This window comes from Miniopterus schreibersii (assembly GCF_964146895.1).
Source record: "Miniopterus schreibersii genome assembly, chromosome: 3".
NCBI lineage: Eukaryota > Metazoa > Chordata > Mammalia > Chiroptera > Miniopteridae > Miniopterus > Miniopterus schreibersii.
In genome coordinates, this window is record NC_138103.1 from 94,720,653 (window position 1) to 94,748,464 (window position 27,812).

General features: G+C 42.5%; 1 protein-coding gene across 1 annotated transcript; it reads right to left on the reverse strand.

Moving 5' to 3' along the window:
• Positions 1–26,494, reverse strand: SLC45A2 (solute carrier family 45 member 2). Its single transcript, XM_081131936.1, has 7 exons — positions 26,064–26,494; positions 23,845–24,021; positions 14,531–14,856; positions 7,544–7,687; positions 6,720–6,843; positions 2,892–3,106; positions 1–265 (listed from the first exon to the last, which is right to left on the reverse strand). Exons 1-7 carry the CDS (start codon positions 26,446–26,448, stop codon positions 41–43), a joined length of 1,596 nt encoding a protein of 531 aa, XP_080988062.1. The 5' UTR covers positions 26,449–26,494; the 3' UTR covers positions 1–40.
• Positions 26,495–27,812: the final 1,318 nt, after the last annotated feature.

The following is a 27,812-nucleotide window of genomic DNA, read 5'->3' on the forward strand; positions in this document are numbered from 1 at the left end:
CCACTGTGTCTGAGGTTAGGGACAAAGTCTCTTTATTGATCTAATCCACATATCTAACAAAGAAAGCCACGAAGCAACAGCCAATCAGTGCTGCCAGAGAGGCCGTGATCACGACGACGACGACGCTCCCAGCCATGTTGACCAGAAAGCCCAGGCCACCTCCGACCAGAATCTGAGCCAGCTGTACCATGCAGGTGAGGGTGGCGCAGTCCAGGCCCTGTCCTCTTCCGCTGCTGTCTGGGCCCCCGGCCCGGGCCTGCTGCTTCTGCAAGGGAAACACGGGAACAGCGTTTGTTCTACACCGAACTGTCCAGGGCAGAAGTTGGCAACCTTTCTGTAAAGACCCAGATGGTAAATACTTCTGGCTTGGTTGCAACTACTCAGCCCTCTGCTGTTGTGGTACAAGAGCAGCTACAATACGTAAACAAGTTGGCGTTTCAGTATAACTTTATGGACACTGGTGTTTGTTCCAGTATAACCTTATGGACATTGGTGTTTGTTCCAGTATAACTTTATGGGCAATGGTATTTATTCCAGTATAATTTTAGGGACATTGGTATTTATTCCAGTATAACTTTATGGACATTGGTATTTGTTCCAGTATAACTTTATAGGCAATGGTATTTATTCCAGTATAATTTTAGGGACATTGGTGTTTTTCCAGTATAACTTTATGGGCATTGGTATTTGAATTTCATGTTATTTTCACTTGTCACAGAGTATCATCTCTCTATTGATTTTCTTTTAAGTCATTTACAATTTTTGAAAGAATTCTTTGCTCACCACCTGTACAAAAGCAGGTGGCCAGCCACATTTTGTCAAGGAGACATAGTTTGCCAACACCCTGATTAAGGTAACCAAGAACCTCCACTCTCTTACTTAAGGCTGTTCTCCCTAGCTGTCAGAAAGTCTTAACTTCCACCATTACCATCTATGGGGGTTCACTGGTTAATATATGTAAAATTGTCTCTTCCTAAGAAGTCAGTAAATACAATGTAGTAAAAACTCAATAAATTACCCCATTCTTTCCTTCATTAGTGTTACAAATTCAAACTTTTTTAGAAGGATGTATCATAGACATATATAAGAGAAAAAACATAAAAAAGGAATTCAACCTTTCCAAAGATGGTTGATATTTGGTTAGTACATTAATCAAGTACAAATACTTGATTAATATTTGATTAATATTTGATATTTGGTCTGAATTGTTTGATAATTTGCCATTTATTGGGTGTCTTTTATGCACTAGGCATTGTGTAAGGTAATGTTACTTCATTTCATACTCCCCACCTCCCTAGATGCAACATCCCCATGATAATAATAATAATAATAACAACAACAACTACCACTTTTTGAGTCTTTGCAGGTGCTAGTTAGGCAGTATGCTAGGCAAATTACATACACTATCTTATTTAATTTAATTTTCTAACAACCCTAAAAGATGGGTATATTATTCCCATTTGGTTGATTAGAAAACTTAGGCTCTGAGAGTTTGAATGATAATTCCTATACTATTAAGTAAGAAAATAAAACATTGTGTCAAAAAATGCATCTTATCCTTTGAATATAAAGGAAGAGTAAGAAGATAGGTACATATTGCTTAATTTTCATTTTTTAAAAACTGGAAATATAAACAAAAACCTAAGTGTGGTTACATGTAGGGGTCAGGGGAGGTAGGAAAAGAGCAGAGGGAGGGGTAGGTGGGTGGGAGTTGCTTCCCAGCGCACCTTCCATGTATCCCTGTGATTGCTGAACTATGTGAATATATAGCCTCTGTGATCTGACTTTGAGTAATATTTAATAAATCAACTAATAACATCCCCAGTGTCACCCAGCTGCCAAGCGGGGGAGGCAGGATTTGATCCAGGTTTCTCTGAGTATGAAGCTTATGTGTTTCTGCCCTAGTACCATCGAACTCTCTCTTTGGAGGGACAGTCTTTTGTGACAGCTGTCTCTTTATCAGCAAAACCCCTGCATGCACTGAATCACTGGTGGTGATGTTTGCCAGGGGACAAGGACAGCTATAACTCTGGTTTGAAAGGTTTTAACTCTGGGTGCAACTCTGCCTGCTGCGGCGTTTGACAGGTCAAATAATGGAAAAGACGGCTAGCGCTGTGGTTACATGGGCATGCGTTCAGCGTTTCTGAGGTTTCAGGCTGTGATGGATTCAACTCCAAGTTATCTCTTTAGCTTTTACATCACTGCTCGTAGGAAACTGTTCCTACTTTCACGGGGAACAAGTTGCATATTTTTATAAGACGATGTGATAATCTTAGAGCAGAAATACCCAACCTGCTGTTCTTTTAGGGTGGTTTAGGGCCTTGACCTCTAGCTTTGAGCTCCAAGGTGGAGATGGGGCAGGCCTCCCTCAAGGCAGCTGATGGGGTGACCTCCTGCAACCAGCTCTCCTCCATGCACACAGGGTCTGACTCACCAACTTCTGGACTTCCAAGGAAACTGCTGCCTAGGAATGTCCTACCCTCAACCAATAATCCCCAGGAACCCTTCCATGGACTCCTGCAGTGGTTGGGGATCCAGAAATGCCACAGGTACACTAGACACGTGAGGCGGTTGTCAGAAACTCCAGGTTCCCCTTGCCTTGTCTCTGCGTGACTGTGGGCTGATTTCTCAGCATGACCAAAAGCCCCTTTTCCTAACCTGACAGGTGGGAGTAACGATACCTGCCCTACCGCTCCCAGGTACACCGGGCTTCAGAGCAAGGAGGAGGAGGGGTGGGCTGGCTTGACCAGACCATCATTCCATCTGGCTGGGTATGTTAGTGCTGCTGTTTCAAGAATCTTTATTTCCCAGCTCTGCCCTACACTTTCCTACCAAATCCCCCAGCCTTCAGGTGAGTCCAGAGTCACCCAGCGCAGAGGTACGGGACGTACCTGCTCCTCCTGCTCCTCGCGGTGGTACTCGGCCATGAGGTTAAAGGGCACGGTGTACAGGGTGCTGGACATCACGCCAAACGAGGCGCATAGCGCCAGGGTGGAGTAGACATTCGGGAAGATCCCGATAAGACCTGTCCCCAGGCCGAACAGCAAATACCCCATGAAGTAAAGACCCTTTAATCCAACGTAGGACACCAGGGCTTTCTGGAAGTCTGTGGGAGGAAGAGGGAGAAATTATAGCAAGCAGTGCCTCACAACACTAATAATTCCAAACAATCCCTTCTTTTGAAGATTCACTTTTTTGAGGAGCTTTCTTTTGATACTGAGTCACGAACAAAAGAACCTCCTCATCTGTGCTTGAAAACAGCTCGCTGTTGAAATCAGTTTTAAACCCTTGAATAAAGGAGAGCTAGAAATTGCTTGCTAGGTTCGCTTTCTTTCCCACAGGGCAGGTCCAGGCACTCTAGCAGACAGCTGAACAGCAACAGGATGCAGAGGAGGTGCTGCAAAGCTGGTCTTGGATCTGGACCCTAGGGCTGCAGGACATGGAAGATAAGTGGGGGTCATTCTAATTCACAGGGGTCTAGCCTAACAGGACCTAAATGACAACCCATGCCTCACTTGGCCCCATGGCCCAAAATTAGGTTGGAGGAAATTAAAACCACCAGATTTTACAGAATGATCCAAGTCATTCAGTTTTTTCGCCACCTTTCCCCCTCACTTGAACGCCATCTGCACACCTGAGAAGGAAGTAAAAGATGTGCATTATCTGCAGACACCTGCCTGACTTGCCAACCCTTCCCAGGCTGGTGAGGGGCTCCCACCGCCCCAGCTTCTTTCCATCGCTGGCTCCCTCACTTTCTGTGGACAACTTCCTTAACTTCTCAAAACCTCAGCTTCCTCATCTAAAAAATGGGCCTAATAAAACCCTTCTTTGAGGTTGTTGTCAGCATCAAATGAGATAAGATGTCTGTGAAATCACCCAGACCAATGCCAAGCATGTAGAAGACATCAGTTGAGGGTGGCTATTTCAGCAAACATGGGCTGGGCTGAAGCTGGTTGACTCCTGGGTTCCCTCCCAGGAAGTTTACTTAAACTTGGCTTACTTATGACGGTATTGTGGTAGATTTCATTTTTAAAAATTGAAAATTCTGCTTTAAAATGTTTTACATTGTTTCCCACCATGGAAAATCCCTAAAAACGTTTATCTTCCTTTTCCAATCAGTTGTTTTGAATCCATACATTCCTTTCCCCTGTCCCACTGTAATGGAATTCATGAACCCAGGGGATAAATAAGAGATACTTAAAATAAGCTTACTCAAGAGTGAGGTTTTCCATATCTAACCAAATAATTATTGGACTTACATCGCATAGACAAGAAACCTGATCTGCATTACATTTGCATCAGTTATGAAACTGAACATGGTTGCAGGTCACCCATGGAAGACAGGGCTCTAAAAACAATAAGCATGTGAACTGCTTCCTCTGAGGAATTCACACCATCCCTGCAGGGCCGTTGTCCAGGCTGAGAATGAGAGCAGTCGAAAGCTAGGTCTGTTACTGTCTGCTTGAAGATTATATTTATGCAGAAAATGTAACCTAAGGTGCCTCAGTACCTAAAGATACTATCAATATTCATCAGGGAAATGCTCTTCCTCCAAGCATATAGCCCAGCCAAGGAGAAGTCCAAGAAGAATAAAGAGATATTTGGAAACATGAGCAACGTCAGTACAAAGACTTAAGTCTGGCACAAAATGCTTTATTCACGAGGAGGAATCAATAAATGTGAGGGCCAAGCTGCCTTGCTCTCCGCTGGGTCTAACACCCAGTCATGGTCAGAGCCTCACTGCGCCTTTAGTGAGGACTGGAGGTTATCGATGAGTTTAAGCAGCAGCTATGAACAGTAGTGTATGATATGAACAATTGGCTATATTTTGGTAATCACTGCTGCTATTCTCATTAATCTAAGAATGCTTGAAAACAAGCCACTTATCAGCATACCCCAGGCCCCACCGCAGCAGGCAGATTGCCCTGCCAAGCTCCATCCTGCTAGAATTTCTAGATTTGCATTTGATGTTATACGAAGAACCCAAAATAGAGGGTTATTTGTGTGCTCTGGAACTGAAGGAAATGATGGATTCTGCCTAGGGTAGGTTGGTATTTTATATATAAAATTTTAGTTCTAATTCACAATGATAGGAATCTTATAGATTTATACATAATATTTAATATAGTCCGTATAAATTTGGTCAACTATTCAAGTAATAGTTTATTTTGTACACAGGGCTTTTAAATAGAAAGGGCCTAAAAATAATATGCTTTTAAATTTTCAAATGCCATGAAATTCATACAGGGACTCAAACTAGACTAATGGTACCTAGTAGGAATTCTTTAGGGAAAAAACAAGTTAAAATTGACAATTAAAATGGTGATTACTTGTGGAGAATGTGTTCCACTTACAAGAATGAGGGAGTAATGAATACCCACCTCTTGAAAGCACGCGGGGACAGAGATGGATTATTAGACCCTGTATCTAATGCTTCCTGGTTCCATTTTAAGTACTTAAACTCTTCCTCCTAGAATTCTCTTAGTTCACATACTCTGAGGGGAAGAAGGAGTGTGCTAAGGAAATATAAGCTTTAAGCCACCACCATTGGTTATAAAACATTTAAAAATAATGAACTCTATGGTTTAATGATTACTAGGCTCATGGAATTAATTCCTTATATGCTTATGTTAGGTCCCCTTTTCCCAACTGGGCTGCATTTTGAAGAGAGGTTCTTGACCTCCAAGCAGCTCTCCTGCTGTGCCGAGGCTAGTAAACATTAGTATGCTCACCCTGCTCCCTGACAAGAAGCACAAGAAGCACACTTCAGTGACAGAATGATGCCCCTGAGAATGGTAACAGGGACTGCCGCCCCCTTCACCAACCCTCCCCCACCTGAGCAGTGCCCCTGCCCCCTGCCATCCCCAGGGCCTGTCCAAAGCCTAGAGCTCCACATAGGGGGCAAGCTATTCTCCCCACGATGCTAGAGGAGCTCCCAAATTTCCATTCCAAATGGGAGCCCTGCATGCATTTTTATATACCAGAGTTTTCACTTAATTCAATATATAGAGCTCAGAGATTTTCATACCCATCAGCTAGCACAAAATGAGCCTGTGTGATGCCCTAGAGTTGGAGTACCTCTATTTAGACTTATTTAAAACCAATTGCAGAAATCCCTTTGTTTACAGTATCCTCACAGCTAAAATTTAGCTAAGTGGGGGGTGGTTAATAGGCTCCAGACCCCACGGGAAGCTGGGCCCTGAGAAGAAAGCCATTGTCTTCAATCTGGAACAGTGCTCCTGTAACATACCACCCTGCCCATCTGAGCTAAGGGCATTTTACATGTTCATTTTGTCACCTAGCATATGACCCACCCATTCTATTTTGTATCATCTACAAATCTGATAAGCATATCTGTGAAACTCCACCAGTGATCTCACTCTAGGAGCACACAGGCTTGTGCTGGGACTCCATCCCTGGTCCATCCAACACTTCACCATCTTGTTTACAAGATTTCCTTTTTATTTTCTAGAGGACCTTAATCAGGAACACACTGATTATACAGATAAAGTAATCAGTGAGGAAAATGACAGCTAAAATTCACAATGGAAAAGAATACTCCATGTGGTCCATGTAAAGGCATAGTTTTCCCTGACCTCCATGTATTTATCAAGAATCTGTATATTTTATAAAGCAAAAACTAAATATAGAGATATAAAATCTAACATTCTGCTAGACCAGGGCCCTTTAGAAGACACCCTTAGGAGGAGGAGACTTACAAGAATAGAGTGAGGAAAACATGGCATTGATGCACAAGCCCCAACATCCAACCTCGACCCCTCTTTCGTAGATGAGAAACTCTGTGGAGTTGTGTGCACTGTAGGGATTCCCATGGTACACAATCTGAAAGAGAGATTTGGGGCTATTGAGCTGCACATGCAGGGTGGTAGGGACCCCTTCTCATACGCTCTGTTCCTCCATCCCTGGGGAGCAACATGGCCTTGCCCAAGGGCCCCTTCCTAGGCTCAGAGCTCATCCTCCCATGATCACCTCACTTGCTTCATTCTTTCACATCTCTACTCAACGACATTTAGGAGGTCCTAATGCTACTGCATCAAGTCTAAACAACAGCTCTCTGGATCATTAACACTCCTCCTTCCACCTAACATCGGCCCCACCCAACTTAGGCTACCCTGCCGCCCATTTCTGGTACAGCTAATAGGCTTCTGATTCATCTACACAAGTGCCATTCCTATTCCCGCTGAGAGTATTTTCTCCCTCTCCTTTCTCCAACTCCTACTCACCCTTCAAGGCCCAGATCATACTACACCTCCTTTATTAAGCCTGCCATGACTGTTATAGCTCACACTGATTTTTCCCTATTTGTTGTATTTGATCAAGTACTGGTCTCATAGTATCCTCCAGTTGTCTAGGGTGTAGTAACCTTCCTCTAGAACCTGTCTGTAAGCCAGCTCCTTAAAGGTACTCTTTCCTACACTCTTATGTGCCTATCCTAGAGGCCAGCATAGAAGAAGGTCCAGAGGCACTGACTGCAAGATTCACGTGCAAGTCAATGAGTGACTTGTTCAAACATGTTCATTACCCGGCCCATGAAATCTGTGAAAAACAGCATGTTGGATAGGAAGGCGGTCCATCCAATGAGGTGGCTGATGCAAAGGCAGCGGTAGTGGGGAGGCATATTCACCAGTGCCCTCAGCAGTGACTTCATGGTCATTGTCCTCTGAATCTGGAATAAATATGGAACAGGTGTGACCTTCAGTGCAGACACACAGCCAGCTGTGGCAGTCAGAGCATACAGCCATGTTACATATCCGTCAATAGACCATCACACAGGGGCCATACGTTCTGGGCATGGCACTAAAGTTTCCATTGAGTGGTCCCTAGGAGATGTTATGTTAAGTATGTACAGGTGCTTAGCAGTTTTAGGCCCAGAATGAGGTTTTGGGGACCCAAGGGGATTGGAAATGCATCTTGCTTTGGGCTAAGATGCAAGAGACATCTAACATCCTATCTTTGAATGACAGAACAACTGCATGAGGACAAAGTTCACAGATCATTATAATTCTCAGATTTCTTGACTCTGAAAATGTGGTAGAATGAATTCCAGGAGGCCCATAATTTCTATGTCCTGGTGTTGCTTCATGATTATGTATTGTTAGATGCCAAAGAGATTTTGTAGATATAATTAAGGTTACTAATCAGCTGAATCAGTTGACTTTGGGTTCATCAAAAGGGAGATTATCTGGGTGAACCTAACTAAATCACATGAGCCCTTTAAAAAGCAGAGAGTTTTTCCCAGCTGGGAGCAGAAGGGGAAGTCAGAGGATTTAAAAGCACGAAAATTGCTAGTTTTGAAGGTAAAGTGAGTCATGTGGAAAGAATCTGAGAGTGGCCTCTAGTAGATCAGAGTGACTCCTAGCCAACACTCAGCAAGAAAACAGGGACATCAGTCCTACAACCACAAGGAACTGGATTCTACCTGAACGAGCTCAGAAACCTATTCTTCCCCAGTTGAGCCTCTAGGATGAGAACACAGCTCCAATGACACTTTATTTCAGCCTTGTGAGGCCCTGAGCAGAGAATCCTGTTGAGCCCACCCAAACTTCTAACCTACAGGACTGTGAGATAATAAATTGGTGTGGTTTTAAGCTGTTAAATCTGTGGTAATTTGTAGCAATAGAAAACCAATATAGAGAACCAGCTGGCTCCCTGCTCTTAGCCAAGTACCTCCTTCCAGTTTATTTCCATGGATCCCACCATCAGCCAACACATTCAAATGAACCCTATGTTGAGTCAGAAGTGAGAACACTGTAGAACACACACACACACACACACACACACACACACACACACACGTATAATAAATACATAATACCCCAAATTCTTTAATTTAGACGAAAATTCTGTAAAAACCTGAGGTTCCAATATTTTGGCATCAACAGCCTTGAGAGAATAAAAAATTTTGAACTATTGACACAGCTGTTTTGAAATACAAAGACTGAAACAGCCTTTCACATCTCAGGAATACTAAGCAGTCAGCTGCCCTGAAGACACAGACTGTAAACATCAATCATTCTGGGGTTATGGGTCTTTCTTGTCAGACTTTTATTTATTCTGAATCTTGACATAATGAAATTGGATCTTGGCTAGTTTACTTACAAGATAGTCTCCTGAGATTTTCTATCTTAACTCCAACAGCATATTGTGTTTATAGCTCTTGACCTTATATGAGAATGCTTTTTAGTTCCTTGCTACAGAAAATTGTATTTACTCAAGATAGGATTGTTGTAAAAATTGATTTTTTTAATTAAACAATTTTATAGTATTTAATCTACTGACATGACTAAACCGATTTGCTTATATTTAATTAGTATTTAAAAGTATAGACATTCCCTTGGAGTTAGGAAAAATAACTGCTTTCCAAATGTGAAATATGGTACCTGTCAAAATAAATGGTGAGCACAACAGAAACTCAATGCTGAATTACTACCTTTCCCTCGACCACAGGAAAAAGCAGACTGAGACACAACCACCTGATTGCTATGCCTCAGACTGATTTATCTTCAGTTTCCTTTCTGTCTTCCCAAAAAGCCAAATTTTAAAAAGTGAATCTGGCCAACAAGTATTCAGCCTCATTCCAGATATTAATTTATGCTTCTGCCTTACGCATAATTTTCAGCCTGCTTTCATTGTTAACCTAATATTTCCTTTCTTCCAAAAATAAATATGAGCTTTCAAACTGTGTCTAATATTTCTGCAAAAGATGGGAATATAAATATTCAAAACTCCTTTAGGTTTTAACTCAGAAGGAAAATTCAGCTGGCCTCTTGTTCTCTGACTCATCAGTTCCCTTGGAAAAGTCCTTTCAGTGGTTCTGAGCCCCTGGGAATTAATGTCCTTTGTTCACTGGAGATTGGGTGGTGATGGGCTCATAAGTGGAAAATGCACAGAGCCATCAGTGGGGAAAGAGAACCTCACAAGAGTACACTCAAAAGGAGACTACTGCGATACAGAAGGGGGGTAATGATGGCATGGAAGAATTGCAGGTGAATGCCAGGGTTTGAATTCTGAAAAAATTCAGGCCTTTCATCATTTAAAAAAAAAAAAATCCCAGTTCACAAATTGCACAGCCACCCTCATTTTGGGACCCAATGACTTGGACAAACAATGACAGCCAGGTTCCGGCCCTGACATGTTGTAGACTCCCATTGCTTAGCTGGAGGCTCCCAAGATGCACATTTGCAATAGAAGAGTCAGATGCTTGGCTTTGAGCTTAAGATACATTGCTCTGTTTTCGTTTTGTATTTATTTTGTTCTTTAAAGCAAATAACAGAACCAATCTGAGCCTATGGTGTTATATATGTGGCACATACTAGAAAGTTAATTGTGTTTGATGCATTTCTTTACTTACTAGTGTGGAGGGTTTCATGCCTTTCAGAAGGCTCTCACCCATTTGTTTCATGTGATCCTCACAATATCCTCTACTGAGTCACAGCCAATCCATGGGGCAAAGAGGCAGTGATAATCTATCGGGTAATATCTACTTATCTTTAGCAAAACCCTGCCTTGTTTTGTTCCTTAAACTGTGACATTTTTCCTTTACTTTCAAAGTAATACTTGTCCATTATAGAAATGTTGAATCTACTGAAGGGCTTATAAAAGAAAATTAAAACCACCTGTTAGTCCATCACCCAGAGAAAATAATTTCAATTAACATTTTGGGTATATATCCTTTCTAGTTTTTTCTCTGCATGTGTGTAGCTTTTCTCAAAATGGAGATCATTGTGTGTGTGTGTCTGTGTTGTTTGATATATGAAGTGTTCAAAAACACACCCATCTGTTGATGATCGCATGGGTTCCACTGCATGGATATCCCATGATTCCCGTTTTGCCTTACAGAACTACCCAACAGCGGGACTCCAGTCTAACTAGTAATCTCAGAGACCTGACCTGTTAGCAAAGAATGGGCAGGGAGTGTCCATGCTCTCAAGGCAGCCTGGGGTGGGGAAAGGCGGTCTAGCCAGGTCTCAAGGGACCTAGACTCTCATATTTTCTCTATTTGCTGTGTGATGAAGATAAAAATGAAGGATTCATCCCAATAGCCTTTTATTTCCTCCCTGTGTTCTTCCTATTATGGAAAACACTATACTCATGCTAAAATAGGAGCTATTGGCACGATGGGGTGAACAGATTAGTCCCTTCCATTGTCTTCCCTTATATGGGAGGCACAGCAGAGGCAGGTTGATACACTTAACTCCAACACAGCTGTGTTCAGATGCAAGGCCTCCTTCGTAAGACCTTACAGAAGTAAGAAATTTGCCAATTCAAGCCCAAGCAAGTTTACTTTTGAAGTTTACTTTTGTACTAATTTTGGGAAAATACTAAGCCAACTAATAGAAGAAAGCACTTACCCTTGAGAAAACTATTCACAGACTTTTATAACTAGCTGCTAAGACTTAACACTTTTATCCATATATGTCATTGGAGAAATGGAAATGAGGTTTTCTACTGACTATAAGTAGCAAATTTATCTCCTTGAAATACTACTGAAAGAAAACACAGCTTTCAAACATTATAAATCACTTAGCTAAAAGCAATGTGGTGTCCTAGATTGGTTTCTGGAACAGAAAAAGAACATTAATGGAAAACCAATGAAATAGAAATGCCTGCTCTCTATTTAATAGTGTTGTACCAATGTTCACATCTTAGTTTTGACAAATGTACCATGGTTATGTAAGATGTTAACATTAGGGAGAAGCTGGTGAAGGGTAGACAGGATCTCTCTGCCACTTTTTTGTAAGTTTAAAATTATTCAAAATTATACATTTATTAAGAAGGTAAGACAACATGTGGTCACACTATTCTAGGTGACAACTCTGAGGCAGGGACAGGGTCTGTTCTGATGCTCAGCTGGGGCAGACTCTCGTTAATAACTGCTGAAGAAATGAATGATCTGTGTACACAATTTGACCAATTCTGATTAATTTCTCATTATTCATCCAAACAAATTCCAGCAAGATCCGTATTTCAGATGACCATTCCTGCTGCATTCATTCAACAAACAACTAACAGAACATTTGATGCCAGTTCCCTACGTGCCAGGCTCTGGGGTCAATGTCAAGAATGATTAAATGGCTATTTTCTGTGCTGTGCTTGACATCAGGGTGACCACTTCCGAAGTATAGAAATGTCTAATCACTATGCAGTACCCCTGAGACTAATATAATAATGTTGTATATCAACTGTAATTGAAAGATAAGTTTAAAAGAAAAAACAAAGGGAAGATGGACCGAGGCCACCCCGTCCTCAGGGAGTTCCTTCACTACCCGGTGGGGAAGACATAGACAAGTCAGCAAACAAGACAGCATGTGAAACAACCCCACCTGGAGACTCAGCATCATAACACATGGGACCGAAGGAGAAGACCCTGGACTTAAGGGACCGGGACATGTGATGCAGGGTCTTCAGAAATGAGCACGGATTCTCAAAGAGAGCAAGACAGGGGAAGGCATGAGGACAATAAAACTGCATCCACTTGAAAATATCTGTCAATTCACTTTTTCATTCTTTTTAATTATTAAAAATATGCCCCCTAAATCCTGTCTGCTCCAATGTACCAAAATTGCCTAGTTTTAATTCTGAATCTGTGATGCTTTAGAGAAAGGAAACAGACATATAGCACTTAAATATTTGTAAATCACTGGGCTGGGTATCTTCACCTGCTTTATTTTATTTAACTCTTAGAAATCCTCTGTAAGGGAGAGATCATTATCTTCACTTTACAGATGAAAACCCTGAGCTCAGCTAGGTTAGTTTACCAAGGTTATGCAGCTCCTGGCATTAGGAGCTAGTGGGTTGTCAGAGACTAACAGTTGGCCCCAATACCTGTTCTGCCTTTCTTACGAGTAGTGGAAGTTTCAGTTAGGTGCATGGCTTCCAAGTCATGGCTATAGTCTCCATTCTACTTGCAGCTCAGTGTGGCCATGGGACTAAGTTCTGGTCAACAGTAGGTAAGCAGACGTGATGTTTGCAACTTTTGAGTTGTATCCTTAAAGGAAAGGATCATGTCCTTCCCTTTCTTCCTTCTTGCCAGCAGAAATGTAGATATACTAATGATAACTGGAGAAGCCATCTTGGACCTCAAGATGAAAGTTCCATGTTCAAATGCAAGCAATAAAACAGAAGGGTCCAGGTACCTTGTGGAATCAGTAGGGTAGCCCCAATCCATCCATCTGAACCTTTATAAGAGAGAGAAATGAACTTACATCTTGTATAACTTAACTAGGGTCTCCTATACACTAACTCACACAGGGGCTCCAACTGAAATCCTAACTTGATTGTTCCAAAGCTCTTGCCCCAGCAAGAGAAGTTGAGCTCATGGAGGAAATGAGATTCACTGAGCTTGTTTGGAAATTCTGTTAGAGTACAGATTAAGTCTGTTCCACAGTGCTCGGAGCACTCTGCATTCTACCAGGCTTATAACAGCACCTACACCTAATACCTTACTATGTGGGAGGAACCATTCTAAGGAGCTTTATGGGGATAATCTCCTATGATCTGCACAAAACCCTTGGAGGTAGATACAATTCCTTTCTCATTTTATATAAATGTAAATGCCCAAGGTCACACATGACAGAGGTGGGAGAGGCAGGATTGGAACACCTATGCTCCCAATCATTAGGCTGCCTACAGCAAGTGCCTGACAGTTATTTTCTGAATGAAGAACACAGGTCAACCAGCTAGAGAAGCCAAAATTTAAAATAAGGTTTCTACAGCATCTTTGCCAGTAAGGGAATCCTTTGTTCTCTATCCCTGAGGGGTCAGTGTTCAAACTCAGCTTGAAGGGGGGATACAGGACTTGCTACAATGACGGAAATGTCCTATATCTGCAGTGTCCTATACAGCAGCTACTGGCCCTGTGGGGCTTTGGAGCATTTGAAATGTGGCTAATGCAACTAAGGAACTGAAGTTTTCATTTTATTTCATCTTAATGAATTTTAATTTAAATAGCACCATGGGACTAGTAGCTACTCTGTTGGTCAGCATAGTTCTAGTCTCTTCTCTTTGACCATTTCATCTTAACCTGGTTCCATGTCTCTGGCATTTAATAGCATTTTCTTTAAAAATTTTAAGCTAATTAATTAATTGAGCAGTTCACTAGGAATGGACTAAAAGGAATATCTAATCGACTCATGAAACACAAATTCAACATGCCCAAGCAGTTACCAACCCCGGGGCACTGTCACTTGCAGAAACACGTTTATAATCCTAATCTAAGAACTGAAGATATTTCTGTGGCCTGAGGATAGTCCAGGCTCCTCTTATGTCTCACATTTTGCTGCAGGTTTCACCATCCCTGGTTAGATGTTGGGAGAAGAGACAGATGCAAACATTTTCCTTTGAGGTACAAAGTGTCAGTTCTCAGGGATAGCAGCTACTGGGGATCTGAGGGTCAATTACACTTCACAAACCTCTTCGAGTCAAACAAACAAACAAAACAAAGAATAAAAAAAATGAGAAGGGTAAGAACATTTTTCCCAAGGAAAGAAAAAAGAATTTGCATCTTTACCTGTTCAGCGGGAATTTTGTGTTTTCCTTCCTGCATAACCAGCTCTGGGTTTACACAGCCGTTTTTGGCTTTTTCAATAGACCCATACTCGTACATCTTGTCTGATGACAATGAGGGGTCCTGGGGGGCCTGCTGGGGGAGAATGTCCTTTGCAACATCTCTAAGTGGGGCTTCGGGGATGCTGCACAGATGAATAATAAGACACAGGGTGAGGACCAAGCCGGAGAAGAAGAACATGATCTGGAATTCTGTGCCCAGCACTCTTCCCAGTTTCAGATGGGACCAGTCGATGGCACCCAAAAGGTAACCCAGGGCACCTCCAAAACCTAGAAAGCAAGGAAGCGCTGTATTAGCATCTTTAGCAAACCATCTTCCCTTTTCACTGGGCAGGGCCCTTCCCTTCAGTAGGAAAGCTCCCAGAGGACCAGACCGCAGGAGGCCTGGCTATGACTGGAGAGGTAACAGTGAGAGGCTGACACCTGCGGCCAGGAAGGGGGAGTTCAAGGCTCGGCTCTAGCATGTACTTGCTGTGACCTTGGACTTCCTCACTCAGAGTATGGGGGTGACGATGAAAGAGTAACCTACTAGTAGAGTCATAATTAGGAAATGGTACCAGACATAGCAAGTGCTTAGTAAATACTGCCACTATCAGAATTCTTGTGGCCTTTCCAAGCTACACTCTCTACACTGCTTAAAATGGAAATACCTGGCTTTAAAGAGCCCCAAAGAAAACCAATTTCTGACAATAATAGAAGTAATTGTTCGTATTATCAGTTATCTATTAATAAGCTTTCTAAGGTAATGCGAGTTTGCACAGATCAAAGAATGGTGGGAGAATGGATGAGTTTGGTCACTTCACAGCCTGGTTAGCTGTAATTTGCCATAGAGGATATTTATAGATGACCAATGGTTTAACCATTGAATTACAAAAATAAAGTATCATTACCATGCTCTGAGTACCAAAGTGTATTAATGTGGAATTATGGGAAATTGTGGCCAGTGGTGTGCAATGAAGTAAAACATATGTTCTCTGCTGACAGGAACATACGGTCTAGTTGTGGCTGGTGGGCATATACATAAACAGATAAGTGACATATATGGTGACCTATTGTGGGTCGTGTGTGCCCGGGATGTGAGAGGAAGGGGAGGCCCTTGAGGCAGCCACAATCTGTTGCTGATTCGGAGGGCAGTTCTGGGACTTGCGGCACCTCTTGGTCAACAATGGACAATGACTCTCTTTAAGGAATTGTGGGTAAGCCCAGGGTGTCAGAGGTCATGTGATAAGCCAAGCAGTCAACCGAGGATGTATTAAGTGCAAAGCACTAGTCAAGAGTCTATCTACATCAAGGTTTCTTAGTGTTCACACTACTAACATTTGGGGCTGGATAATTCTGCTGTGTAGGGCTGTCCTGTGCATTGTGGGTGTTTAGCAGCATCTCTGGCCTCTCCCCACCAGTTATGACAACCAAAAATGTCTCCAGACATTGTCTAATGTCCCCTACAGGGAAAAACAACCCCCCAGTTGAGAACCCCTGATCTTAATGAACCCTATGAAAAACTTACACATTCCTTTTGTTCAAACTATTTCTTATTTGCAACCAGATCAATAATTGTCATATTGTCACTTACTTTTCTATTATTTATGCCTCTTTCCTTCAAATTTATTGTTCAAATTTATTAAGCAGAGGAAATACAAAACAGAAGACACCTGCCCATTTGAAAGAATTGATATGTAAAACAAATCCACTGTTCAATGAAGTGGTGATTAGTTTATGAATATAAATATAGAGATATAAATATAATGATGGATTTATATTAGATCAATTGAGTTCTATAATTAGAGGAATCTCTAGTCCAGTTTTATGTCTACTGGTTGAGTGTACTTCAATAAACATTTATTGAGCACTAAGTATATGTAAAGGACTCTACTAGTTTTTGGGGGTATAAACATAAATAAGACACAGGTCCCCATCTCCTCCTTCCCAGAGGGCAATTCCAAGTGGGAAAAGCAGATAAGTAAACAATTACTTTCAAAAAACTGTAATAAATAATAACTTATAACTGGGAGCTGGGTACTTACAGAGGATAGAGGAGTTCTGAAGAGCTTATTTACTTTTGGTGATTAGTTCATGGTAGCAAGATGATGTTAATTATTAATAATTATCACAGGATTCCTCTTAATTAGCAATCAAGTTCATAATAGTTCAATACATCAATGAATCTGAAGGTTTTAGAGGATGTCTGGAGCTCAGGAAGTTGATCAGAAAGCCACAGGTTACAGTGGTTAAGTGATGGGAGACAGCATGAAAGAAGGGGTTTGGAATTATGCCTGGTCTCTGCTCCCACCTGTGTGCTTTCTCATCATGTGATGCTGGGCACTCCTACTCAGAGAAATGGGGATGGTGATGCCTGCCCATATGAGCTTCCTGAGAGTCAACATGATAATACAGGTAAAGCACTTAGTGCATATAGTGGCAGAACCGGGACCAAAACCCAATGATCAGCTCACTTCTTTCAGAAACCTTAACTCCAAAGTCTTACCCAGAAGCAAAAGAGAATGACAAAAGATGCTCCTTGACTTACAGTGGGGCTATGTCCCAATAAACCACCATAAATTGAAAACATAATAAGTTGATATGATCATAGCTTAGCCTAGCCTACCTCAAACATGCTCAGAATACTTACATTAGCCAACAGTTGGCCAAATCACCTAACACAGTGGAGTATCAGTTGTTTACCCTCATGATCATGTAGCTGACTGGGAGCTGCGGCTCATTGCTGCTCCCCAGAATCACAAGAGGGTATCTACCACATATCACCTGCCCAGGAAAAGAGCAAAATCCAAATCTGAAGTACAGTTTCTATTGAATGATATTGCATTCACACCATCGTAAGGTGAAAAACTTGTAGGTTAGACCACTGAAAATCAGGACTGTCAGCATTGCACCGAGGGGGCCTTTTGCCTGGAGGTGGGTGAAAGGACTTAGTCATTCTAGGCCCAGTGGTTAGAACTGGGGGCTCACTCTGAGGGCTGATACCTGGGCTTACCACTGACCTAGTGTGGCGCATGGCAAGTATTGTGGAAGAAATCTGTATCTTAAACCTAGAAAGATAAAAATTGTTAAGTGCCTGATTTTTAAAATATTGTTCTAGGGCAGAGCTTCTTAAGCCTTAATGTGCACATGAATCATATGGACGTCTTGTTAACATGCAGGTTGTCTTAGTCCATTCGGCTGCTATAATAAAAATACCATGAGTTTGGTGGCTTATAAACAACCAACATTTATTTCCCACAGTTTTGGAGGCTGGCAAGTCCAAGGTCAAGACACTGGCAGATTTGGTGTCTGTGGAGAGGCTGTTTCCTCGTGGACAGCTGTCTTTTCGCTGTAACCTCACTTGGCAGAAGGGACAAGGCAGCTTTCTCTTTTAGTGCCTCTTTTGTAAGGGCACTAATTCCATTCATGAGTCCTCATGATCTGGTCTCCCTCTTAATACCATCACATTGGGTATTAGATTTTCAATATATGGATTTAGGGGAGAGGAGAAACAAACATTCAATCTATAGCACAGGTTCTGATTCTGAAGATCTAGGGTGGGACCAGAGAGTCTGCATGCATTTTAAGCTCCCTGTGACATCAACGCTGCTAGTCCAGATATCACTCTGAGTAGCCAGGTGATAGGGCAGTTTCCAATTAACCTGCTCTACTCTCACCTGACATTCTTGGGGAATGAGACTTTGTTGTCATAGGTCATTAGACCAACAATCCACAACTGATGAAGCACAATGATGTGCTGCTGTCCTATAAAATTAAGGCTAATTTGCAGATACTAATAGGGTTCTATGATTTGTATTATGTTTTTATTTTTATTTATTTATTTTTTAATATATCTTTATTGATTTCAGGGAGAGGAAAGGAGAGGGAGAGAGAGAGACAGAAACATCAGTGATGAGAGAGTCATTGATAGAGCCTGCAACCCGGGCATGTGCCCTGACCGGGAATTGAACCCCGATCGCCTGGATCCTAGGTCAACGCTCAACCGCTGAGCCATGCCCAGCCGGGTTGTATTATGTTTTTATAGCCTGGCAGAAAAATTACCCTGAAACAATTATAGAGGAGTTATTGGTTTCTTGCCTTGTAGAAGGTAAATCAGATCTAATCTAACCTAACCTAGCACTTTTTTCTTTTGCTAATCACACACACACACACATACACTATGCAAGAACTTGGGAAGACTGTTCTTTATGTCTTCCCTGTCAGTTCAGTCATTAATCAGCTAAGTAAAACCTTGACACATGCTACAAATAACTTAGAATTTCCAATTCTCTGTTCTCTTAGGGCCCAGAGTGGGTAGGTGGGGATGGGGTGGAAAGACAAAAGAAGCAAACTGTTTGTTTGTCCCAAAGCTACTATGGGGTATAGCCAAAAGTTCCAACAGAACACACCCTGAAGAAATAGTGGGTGATCAGGAAAATTATCCAAATATTGAAGCTTTTTTCATACCTCCAGATATGATAAAAAGCCAGTAGGTGGTTGTAGGGATTAACTAAAAGCTTTCCTTTTTGTTTCCACGCTTAAACTAAGGATTTTATCTTCAAAGATAGTCTCCTGTACAAAGCCCTGTCATTTTAGCTGCAACAAAGGCTAACCCCAACTCCCATATCTACATCGAGACTGTGTTTATCTCTACTGCCAACATCAGCTTCCTTGGGGCACCTGGAATCAATCATCCGGCCACTAGCCAGACCATCAGCTGGAGCATCCAAAGGACATCTGCTGCCACAATAGATAACAGCCTTTACAAAGAAGGACCCACAGGGGTCTAGATGCCCAGCCCTATTGTCAAACTCAGACTGGAGCCAACCTCATACATACACTAAAGTACTGAACAACAGGAAAGTTAAGAGAGGCTGAGCCTCACTAATTAACCATTCTTCTTCCAAAGATGTTTATGAGGCCAGTTCCTCACTGAATCATTACAAATAAAACTTTAGCAAGCCTGGTGGGCTTGGAGGAAACAAAATATATATTAACATTTAAAATTGAATCCTTTTAAGTGGCTCCTTGTTCCAGGCCTGAGACCCTTTGCCAAAATGTTAATAACTAACATTGTGTAAAGATTCACAACCCTGTAAGGAAACAAAAGCTCGGATATACTGAGGCCAATCAGCAGTTAAGAGGAGGAGCCAGGATTTGAACCTGATGGCCTTTTCCATTAGGCTTCATCCCTGCCTCCCACTACCGGATGGAGCCCACTGCCAAGGGTGGCAGGGCCTTGGGCCCAATTTGGCAGAAATGTCCTTTATTAGAAGCATTTTGACAAAAGGAGGAATGTCCTACTGGTGAGTGTGGGTTTCACAGTCTCAGATGCACCCAGAGGTGAAGTCTGGGGTGAGAGGACAAGGGTGGAACCCCCAAGCCCACTTTGGCCACCACATATGCCAAGGATGGAAAGCAGGGAGAGTTACCTTTAAACAGAAGAGACAGAAGAAGCTGAAGGGTCAAAATGTCCCCCAGGAGCCAGAGTCTTTTCTTAAGAAAAAAAAAGAAGTATGCTTGGACATATTTTGGCAATGGACTCTTTGACACTTATTTGCAAAGCATTTGGAATCGGTAGGCCTGGACTACAGCTCTGAAATAAATAAAAAGAATTTCAATTTACTCAGATGACTGGATTCCTTGGGTAAATGATATCTTAGTGCTGGTGAAAATCAAAATGGACCCTCCTACTGAACATGCCTTTATCATAACATGCATGTTTCATGCAGAATGCTGCAGCCATCTCTTCACCAAGGTCATGTAAATGTAGGCGGTCTGGTGTGTACGCAAGGCAGGGCAGGGTGACAATGTGCTGCTTGTTATTTTCACTTCATCTTTTAATGGGGCCTGCCATTCAGAGCAAGGCCTGTATGGTGGGGTCACACAGCCACATGTAACTCAACAGAATTCACACTCTGAAAAGGGGGAGACAGCACAAGAAGGACAAAACAACATTTTCAATAACACGGGTGATCATGTCCGCTATTCCATTCATTGAGCCCATGTCCAGGAGTAAACATTAACAGGCATATTTATATGTATCCGTCACTATGCAGGTCTGTATACACAAAACAAGGCATACTGTTTTTCATGGGTGATATAAGAGATGGTTACCAATAACGTATACTCCTTGTGATTATCACTTAGGCAGGGACATTAGAATCTAAACCTTAAACGAGGTGAGACTTCACTGCACTGTCTTATAAGGAAAGATGTTTTAAGCTTTTTCTTGTAGGGAAAAAACTTGCTTTGAGCCATCCACACACTCTCAGAGGTCCCCCTATAACCAGAGACAGTTGGCTAAGGTTCAGACAGAGTTCAGTGTTTGTCATGAGACAACGCGAGGTAACTAAATGAGCATATGCTTCTGGTTGATGCAATTTGTCATGGGGTTTAACTTGATATAAACTTGCATAGAATACAAGCAGGGTTTTGAAACCATGGTGTACTTTTGCAGGCTAACATTTCTAAGGGCCGGCTATCAGCAAAGCAACGAGTTAGAAGCCATGGGGAGTTTGCAAGTGAGTGCTCATGGGGGAGTTTACAAATCTTGTAGAAGAGGTAGATAAACACAGAATGAATTATAATGCAAGTAGAGTATGAACAGTACTATAATAAATGTGCAAATCAGATAAAACTGAACAGAACTATGACTTTAAAATATAATTACTAATCATTCACTAATAAATAGACGGGGCTTTGGAAGCTCTAGCTGTCACTTTCTCACAATAGTTTTGGTCTAATTGTTCTCATTAGTCTAATACTCAATTGTGTTTGTATTCTACGTGACAGCTACTGACTTTGGCCTATTCAATAGTAATTACCCATTCCTCCTGACTAACAAACCCCCAACTTGATTCAAGGACATGCCCCTCTTCCTCCAAAAAGACCCTCACTTTTCTTTTTCATTAAAAAAATTTTTTTTAATGCTAGCCAAGAAGGGAGGTCTCACTGGAAACCAATCCTGCAGTCACCTTGATCATGATCCCTGGCTTCCAGAACTGTGAGAACACAATCTCTGTTGTTTGAGCCACTTAGTCCTTGGCATTCTGCTATAACAGCCCAAACAGACCACATGGGCCCCAAGGGGAGGTGAAATTCGGGCATGTATGCGGCAAACTGTTACCTCCACCACCTCTTCCTGCGAGAGTGATCCACCTCCTTGACACCTTCATGTTCGCCCACTTGATAAACTTTCGTGCTTTATTTGGTGGGTCAGAGGCTGAGTTTGCCCGAAATTTTGGAGAGAGTGAGAAGCCTTCTCCCTAGGAAGTGGGTGAAAGTTTCCAAACAGCTTTGATTTCCCCAGGCAGAAAAGAGGGGAGGAAGTTTCAATGTGATAAAGCTGGAAAGGGAAGGGTCAGCTCCTTCATTTGTTCCGATAATATTTATTTTGAGCACCTATGACACGCCAGGTGGTGCTAGGAGTACAGAGGACACAGTAAGTAAAATGGACTTGGCCTTTGCCCCTAGAAACGCATCAGGACAGTGTCTAGAGCACAGAGAAGGTGGAGGGAGAAGTGGGAAGTAAAGCTTGAAGAGCAGGATGGGAACAGACTGCTGGGAGTTTTGAACCCTGCCTAGTAATTTGCTGATTATGTGGCAAGCAAATGGGAAGCCACCTCAGGTCACTGAGCACGTCACTGAGCCTAAGTCAGATGTGTCTTTTAGGAATATGAGTCTGGAAACTATGTATTGGTTCAACTGGAATAGGAAGAAGTTAGAGACTGGAAAAACAGTTAAGGGATAAACACAAAGATCAGATAAGATGTAGTAAGATCCTGAACCAAGGTAATATCAAAATTATACATATTTTCTGAGACTATACCTTATGCTAATATCAGCAGAAAGCCTCCAAATATTTTTCAAACTCACAGAAACACTATCATGTATTAGCCTTGAAGAAGTATTCAAAATATAGAGGTTCAACCTTCTAATATCAGAGGCAGCAAAGCAGAGATTGTTTGGCCAAGGCGAAATACTGGCCAAGCTGAGAAGTGGTAGCCACATTGCCCTAAGTACTTTAGAGCAATATAACTCTCAATGTGTTATGTTCAAAAGCCAAAAAGTCTCCTATGACTTTGTTGTAAATTAATTTCAACATATTATGATAGAGCAGTAAATTAGGAGAATGCAGCTTGAATCTCTCTTCCGAGAACTTCTAGCTATAGACAGGATGGTCAGGCCAGTGACAGACAAGGGAGGACTCCTGCTCCTCCACTTTCCCTAAAGAGAGAGGAGCTGCACTCTGGCTTGGGCAGCCCCATTCCCCCAGTGTTCACCATTTAAACATTCGCTCAAAAAAACACTGACCCAATGGCTTCCATGTGGAGACACTGCTCTTGGCTATGGTGACATAAACCACACAACTCGAGATCCTGCTTCTCATGGGGCCTACCTGGCCCTGTGAGGAGCCAGAGCATATCAAAATAGGAAATGAACAAATTGGCTGGGCTATGAAGACAATCAAATAAGGTAGACTGATAGGGTCTCCCCCCCGCTACACTTACAGATCCTCACAGGCCAGGATGGTGCTGTAGCCTCATGCATGACCCACAGTCCTAGAGCAGTCCTAACTGGTGCTCTCCAAATGCATGTTGAGTATCAGTAGCATCGCTCTAAATGAATGGCCCAACGGCAACCAAAGGAGGCCAGCAACAGCCCCGGGGACAGGCCCCCTGTCCTCCTGGTACAGCTTCTTTCAAACCAGAAGGCTGAGGAAATGCCAACTCTTCAATATAACTAAGAAAACTCTAAGGGTTTTTTATTTGCTTAGTTTGTTTCTATTTTTGTTTTCAAATGTGGTTCTTGGGATACTTGCCACAGGATCATCTGGGGTACATATTAAAAATGCAAATTTCTGAGCCCCCACCCCAAACCCACTGAATAAAAATAACTGGAGGAGGGGCCCAGGAAACTGCATTTTTAATAGGCTCTGAAGTAATGCTGATGCTACATTACTGATTAAAAAAGAAAAAGAAAGAAAGAAATCAAAGAGTAAAGTGCACAAGGCTCCTTTCATTTAGGTTGTAAATGTCTCCAGAAATGGTCTTCAGAAAGCTCTTATGTAAACTTCCTTTGCTGAACTCCAAAGCCTGGTCACAAGCTGACTTTGTTTAGAGAAATACATTGGGAGACAGAGCCCGCGTGATGGGAGCATTCTATCAACTGATCCATTCATTCAAAACAATTCAATGTGCAGAGAAACCGATGGCTTCTGCAGAAGGGCCTCTTTGTCCGGGAGCCAAAGGAAAGACTTTCTGGAATATTCCCTACCTGTGAAGAGGGCATGGTAGTGGAGACCCCTCTCCTTGTCCTGATGAGAGCAGACATCAAATAAGTAGGCTTTGATGGGCCCATCAATGAAGTCAGCAGCAAAGTCAAAGAGAACCACACCCATCATGGTGATGGTTATGGCCCAAATCAGCTTCTTCCTTGGGTCAGCAATCAAAGCTAAAAGAGAAATAAACATTGGTTACCTAAATCTTCGTTTGAAATGATTTGCATTTTTATTCCCACCAAAACCCTGCCATCAAATTATCTCCCTTTGCTTTTGTTTTCTTTTGTTTTCCAAATAAAAGCTTTCTTATTTTTTTTAGGTTTTAAAATTATGCAAATAAAAGTCCAGAAAAGGCAAATCTATAGAGACAGAAAGCTGAATGAGTGGTTGCCTTTACTGGTGGGGAGGAGAGAGTGGGAAGTGACTGCCAATGGTTACTGAGTTTCCTTTTGAAATGAAAATGTTGGGGGATTAGATAGAGTGATGGCTACACAACCTTGTAAATATACTAAAAAGCACTGCATTGTACACTTTTAAATGGTGACATTTATGGTATGTGAATCATATCTCTTTACAGTGGTTTAAAAAATTATGCATGTTTATTATAAACCATCCAACGATATAGAAAAGCTGGAGAAATGTGTCAGATCCTAGCCACCAGTGATGGTCATCCTTCATGCTTCCCTTTACATGCTTATACACATATAGAGAAAAGTGTACATCTGTGCCTTAATGCAGTGCTTCTCAAACTTTGGCACGCTTAGCCATCGCTTGGATGACTTGTTAACATGAATTGTTGGGCTCCATCTCCCATGATTCTCCATGATTCTCCCATGATTCCTCAGTAGGTTTAAGGTAGAGACTGGGAATTTGCAACTCATGAGCCCCAGCGATGCTGCAGGTTGGAGGACCATGCTTTGAGAAGCACTGACTCATGGGATCATGTGCACATGCTCATTTATAACCAACTCTCTCCCTGTCTTTGCATTTCAATTAATGAAGAGCAATTTCACAATTTTTAACAGATAAATAATACTCATTTTATGGATATTCCACAATTCATTCACGGAATCTTAACAATTTTTCCTTGCTTTCAGTTAATTTTTGAAGAATACTATGTAATATATGCACATGTGTTTAAAAATGATAGTATGAAAATAAATGAAAAACAAGCCTATCCACTTCTCACTCCCTCCCTGGAGGCAATATTCTTCATAGGTTTTTGTTTTGTTTTATGCTCACCTGAGGATATTTTTTCCATTGCTTCTCAGAGAGAGTGGAAAGGAGAGAGAGAGAAAGAGAGAGAGAGAAACATTGATGTGAGAGAGACACATCGATTGGTTGCCCCCCACACATTCCCTGACTGGGGCTGGGGATTGAGCCTGCAACTGAGGTACGTGCCCTTGGCTGGAATTGAACCCAGGACCCTTCAGTCCTCGGGCCTACTCTCTAACCACTGAGCCAAAGTGGCCAGGGCTCTTTGCGGGTCTTTTGTGATTCTTCCAGAACTATCCTACATTTGTGTATTTATGCCCTCTTTTAAATATATGTAAATGATAACTAATTATCCTGCCTCATTATCACACATTCTGACAGCCTGAGAGTTAAAGACATAAAATGTGTGCCATTTTTACCCTTAAGATCCTCTTTTCAGTACAACTTTTTATCCGCTATCAGCAATTGCTGATTAATTGATGGTTGATTAATGGCTAGAAAAAGTGCTTACCATCAGGTCTGTTTTGTCCAGAATTTGCCAAAATGCCCCCTTGAGCTGACAGACAGGTGCCCTGCACCCATTAAGAGGCTCTACATAAAGTTCTGATGAGGATTAACCTTTATTTGGGCACACAAGTAATTTATTGCAAATATTTTTAGCTGGTTATTTGACAAAGTACTAAATAAGGTGCAATGGGCTCAAAAAACATGGTAACTAATAAATATGTGAAAATATTTAATTTGATAAAATAGATAAAAATTTAATCTTATTTTTAAATCCTCACACACAAAAAAAACAAAAACCCAACAACAATGCCCCCTGATGTTTCTAAAAGTAAAGTCTCCTCAACCACAGAATTTGGGTCACTCAAAGTTGGAAGTTCATTGTAACCTAGGAGAGAGAAACAGTTCTCACCAATGTTTAAGCGTCATGTAGAAAAATTCGCACACTCCCAATAGGGCCCTTTTCCCTGCCTGCCCACCTGTGCAGCGCACTGACCTGATATTACAGTGTCTCCGTTGAGGTACAGAGCCATGCCCAGGAGCATCATGACGCCCAGGGTGAGGATGTAGGGTCTGCGCCGGCCCCACCTGGCCCGGCAGTAGTCACTGGCCGATCCCACCACGGGCTGCAGCAGGAATCCCAGGATGGGGCTGAGGAGCCACACCACGCTGTACAGGCTCTTGGGCAGGCCCACGCTGAGCAGGACGGGGGTCACGTAGGCTGCCTCCACTGCATAGCAGAATTCCCGGCCGAACATGGCCATGCTGTGCATGATGAGCCTGCCTGTGGGCCTCTTGGGAAGCTCCCCAGGGCCAAAGGGGCCATCCTCCGCTAGGGATGTGTAAGTGTGAGTGTCCGGCTGTCCACTGTTGCCGCCCATGGCCACTGGGTGAGGAACCTGCCTGCAAGTCCGCCACCTCCTGCGTGGCCCCTCTGGTTTGTGAGCTGGATTTGACTTGGAGCCTGGCTGAGCAGCCAAGAGAGATGGTTAGGCTGGGGGAGGGGCTCAAATTCTTTCATGCCTCTCAGATCACAAGTTATGATGAGAGAGAAGGGAGGTGGGGCCTGCCAGAGATTAGCTGCCTGAGCCCTCTGGCTCCTTAGAATGTTTTTCTAAAGGAATCTTCCTTTGCACTGTTCTCTCTCCCTCTCTGTCTCGGTCTCTCTCTCCAAAACACACACATTCTATTACACACAATCTTGCACACATAGGTTTGAGGCAATAAAGCCCTAGATGCAGGTGTTAAGTCAAAGTATTAATAGGTTGATATCTTTCTAAAACTTTTCCTAGATATATTCTGTTTTTCCTGAGCACAAGTTTTCTATGCACACACCTGGAGAGTCAATTAACTAGACCTGAAACAGTAGAAGGCTGCACCTTTCCTCTAAATCACTAGTCTCGGTACCATGATGGTTTCCTTCATTGCACTCAACACACTGGATAACTGGGTGGTTCTGTTTATTGTCTCTCTCCTATGTTAATCAGTCTCCGCTCTCCTTATGAGTAGTGATTAGGTCTGTTTCGCTCATTACGGTATCTGCAGCAGCTAGCAAGATACCTGGCACCTATAGTGGGTCTTCAATAAATACTTGCTAAAGGAAATTATTGAATCAAGTATATACACTACATTTGTAGTGCCAGTCAACTGCTATTTGCTCAGATCCATTTCCTGCCCCTCCCCCATGCTCTGTATCATGAGAAACTACATTTCCCAGGTTCCACTGCTCGCTGGCTATTAGGTAGAGTTGGCCAGTGGAGGCACTGGCGTAAACGTGGGGCAGGAGGAGGAAGAAGCCCCATCCTCTTTCCCCTTCTCCTTCCCGAGAGGTCTCTGGCAGTGGCTCCATCTCCGCCGGGGTCCAGTTCCGGCCAGCGAACAGCTGCCGGGTCCTGGTAACACTGCCTTTCCCTCGGCCCCTGCAGACAGAGGAGCGCTCCTGGCCTCCCAGTGCTGCTCATGGCCGCGCGGCCGCGCTGTCCTCGCAGCTTCTCAGCTCTCTTGTCACCAGTGTAATTCTCTATATCACATTTCCTCTGTTTTAAAGACCTGGAGTGGGTCTGTCCTTGCTGGACCCTGAGAACAAATGAAAGGTCTGAGTGGCAGGGAAACATGATCTCATAGGAAGGGCTCTAAAAATGGTTTAAGAGGAAGAAGAGGAGTCAAAAGTGAGAATATTCAAGTTTCAATTCTGGTGCTGCCTCTTCCTAGCTGTATTTCCCTGGGCAAGTCCCTTAAAATGGTG

What these genes read in the sequence shown, in the direction of transcription:
- SLC45A2 (XM_081131936.1), bottom strand. Translation starts at nt 26,448, where the DNA reads ATGGGCGGCAACAGTGGACAGCCGGACACTCACACTTACACATCCCTA. An exon ending in CGGAGACACTGTAATATCAG is followed by an intron (nt 24,022 to 26,063) that starts GTCAGTGCGCTG and finishes TTTCTCTTTTAG; the next exon opens with CTTTGATTGCTGACCCAAGG. An exon ending in ACAAAATTCCCGCTGAACAG is followed by an intron (nt 7,688 to 14,530) that starts GTAAAGATGCAA and finishes TATTTATTCCAG; the next exon opens with ATTCAGAGGACAATGACCAT.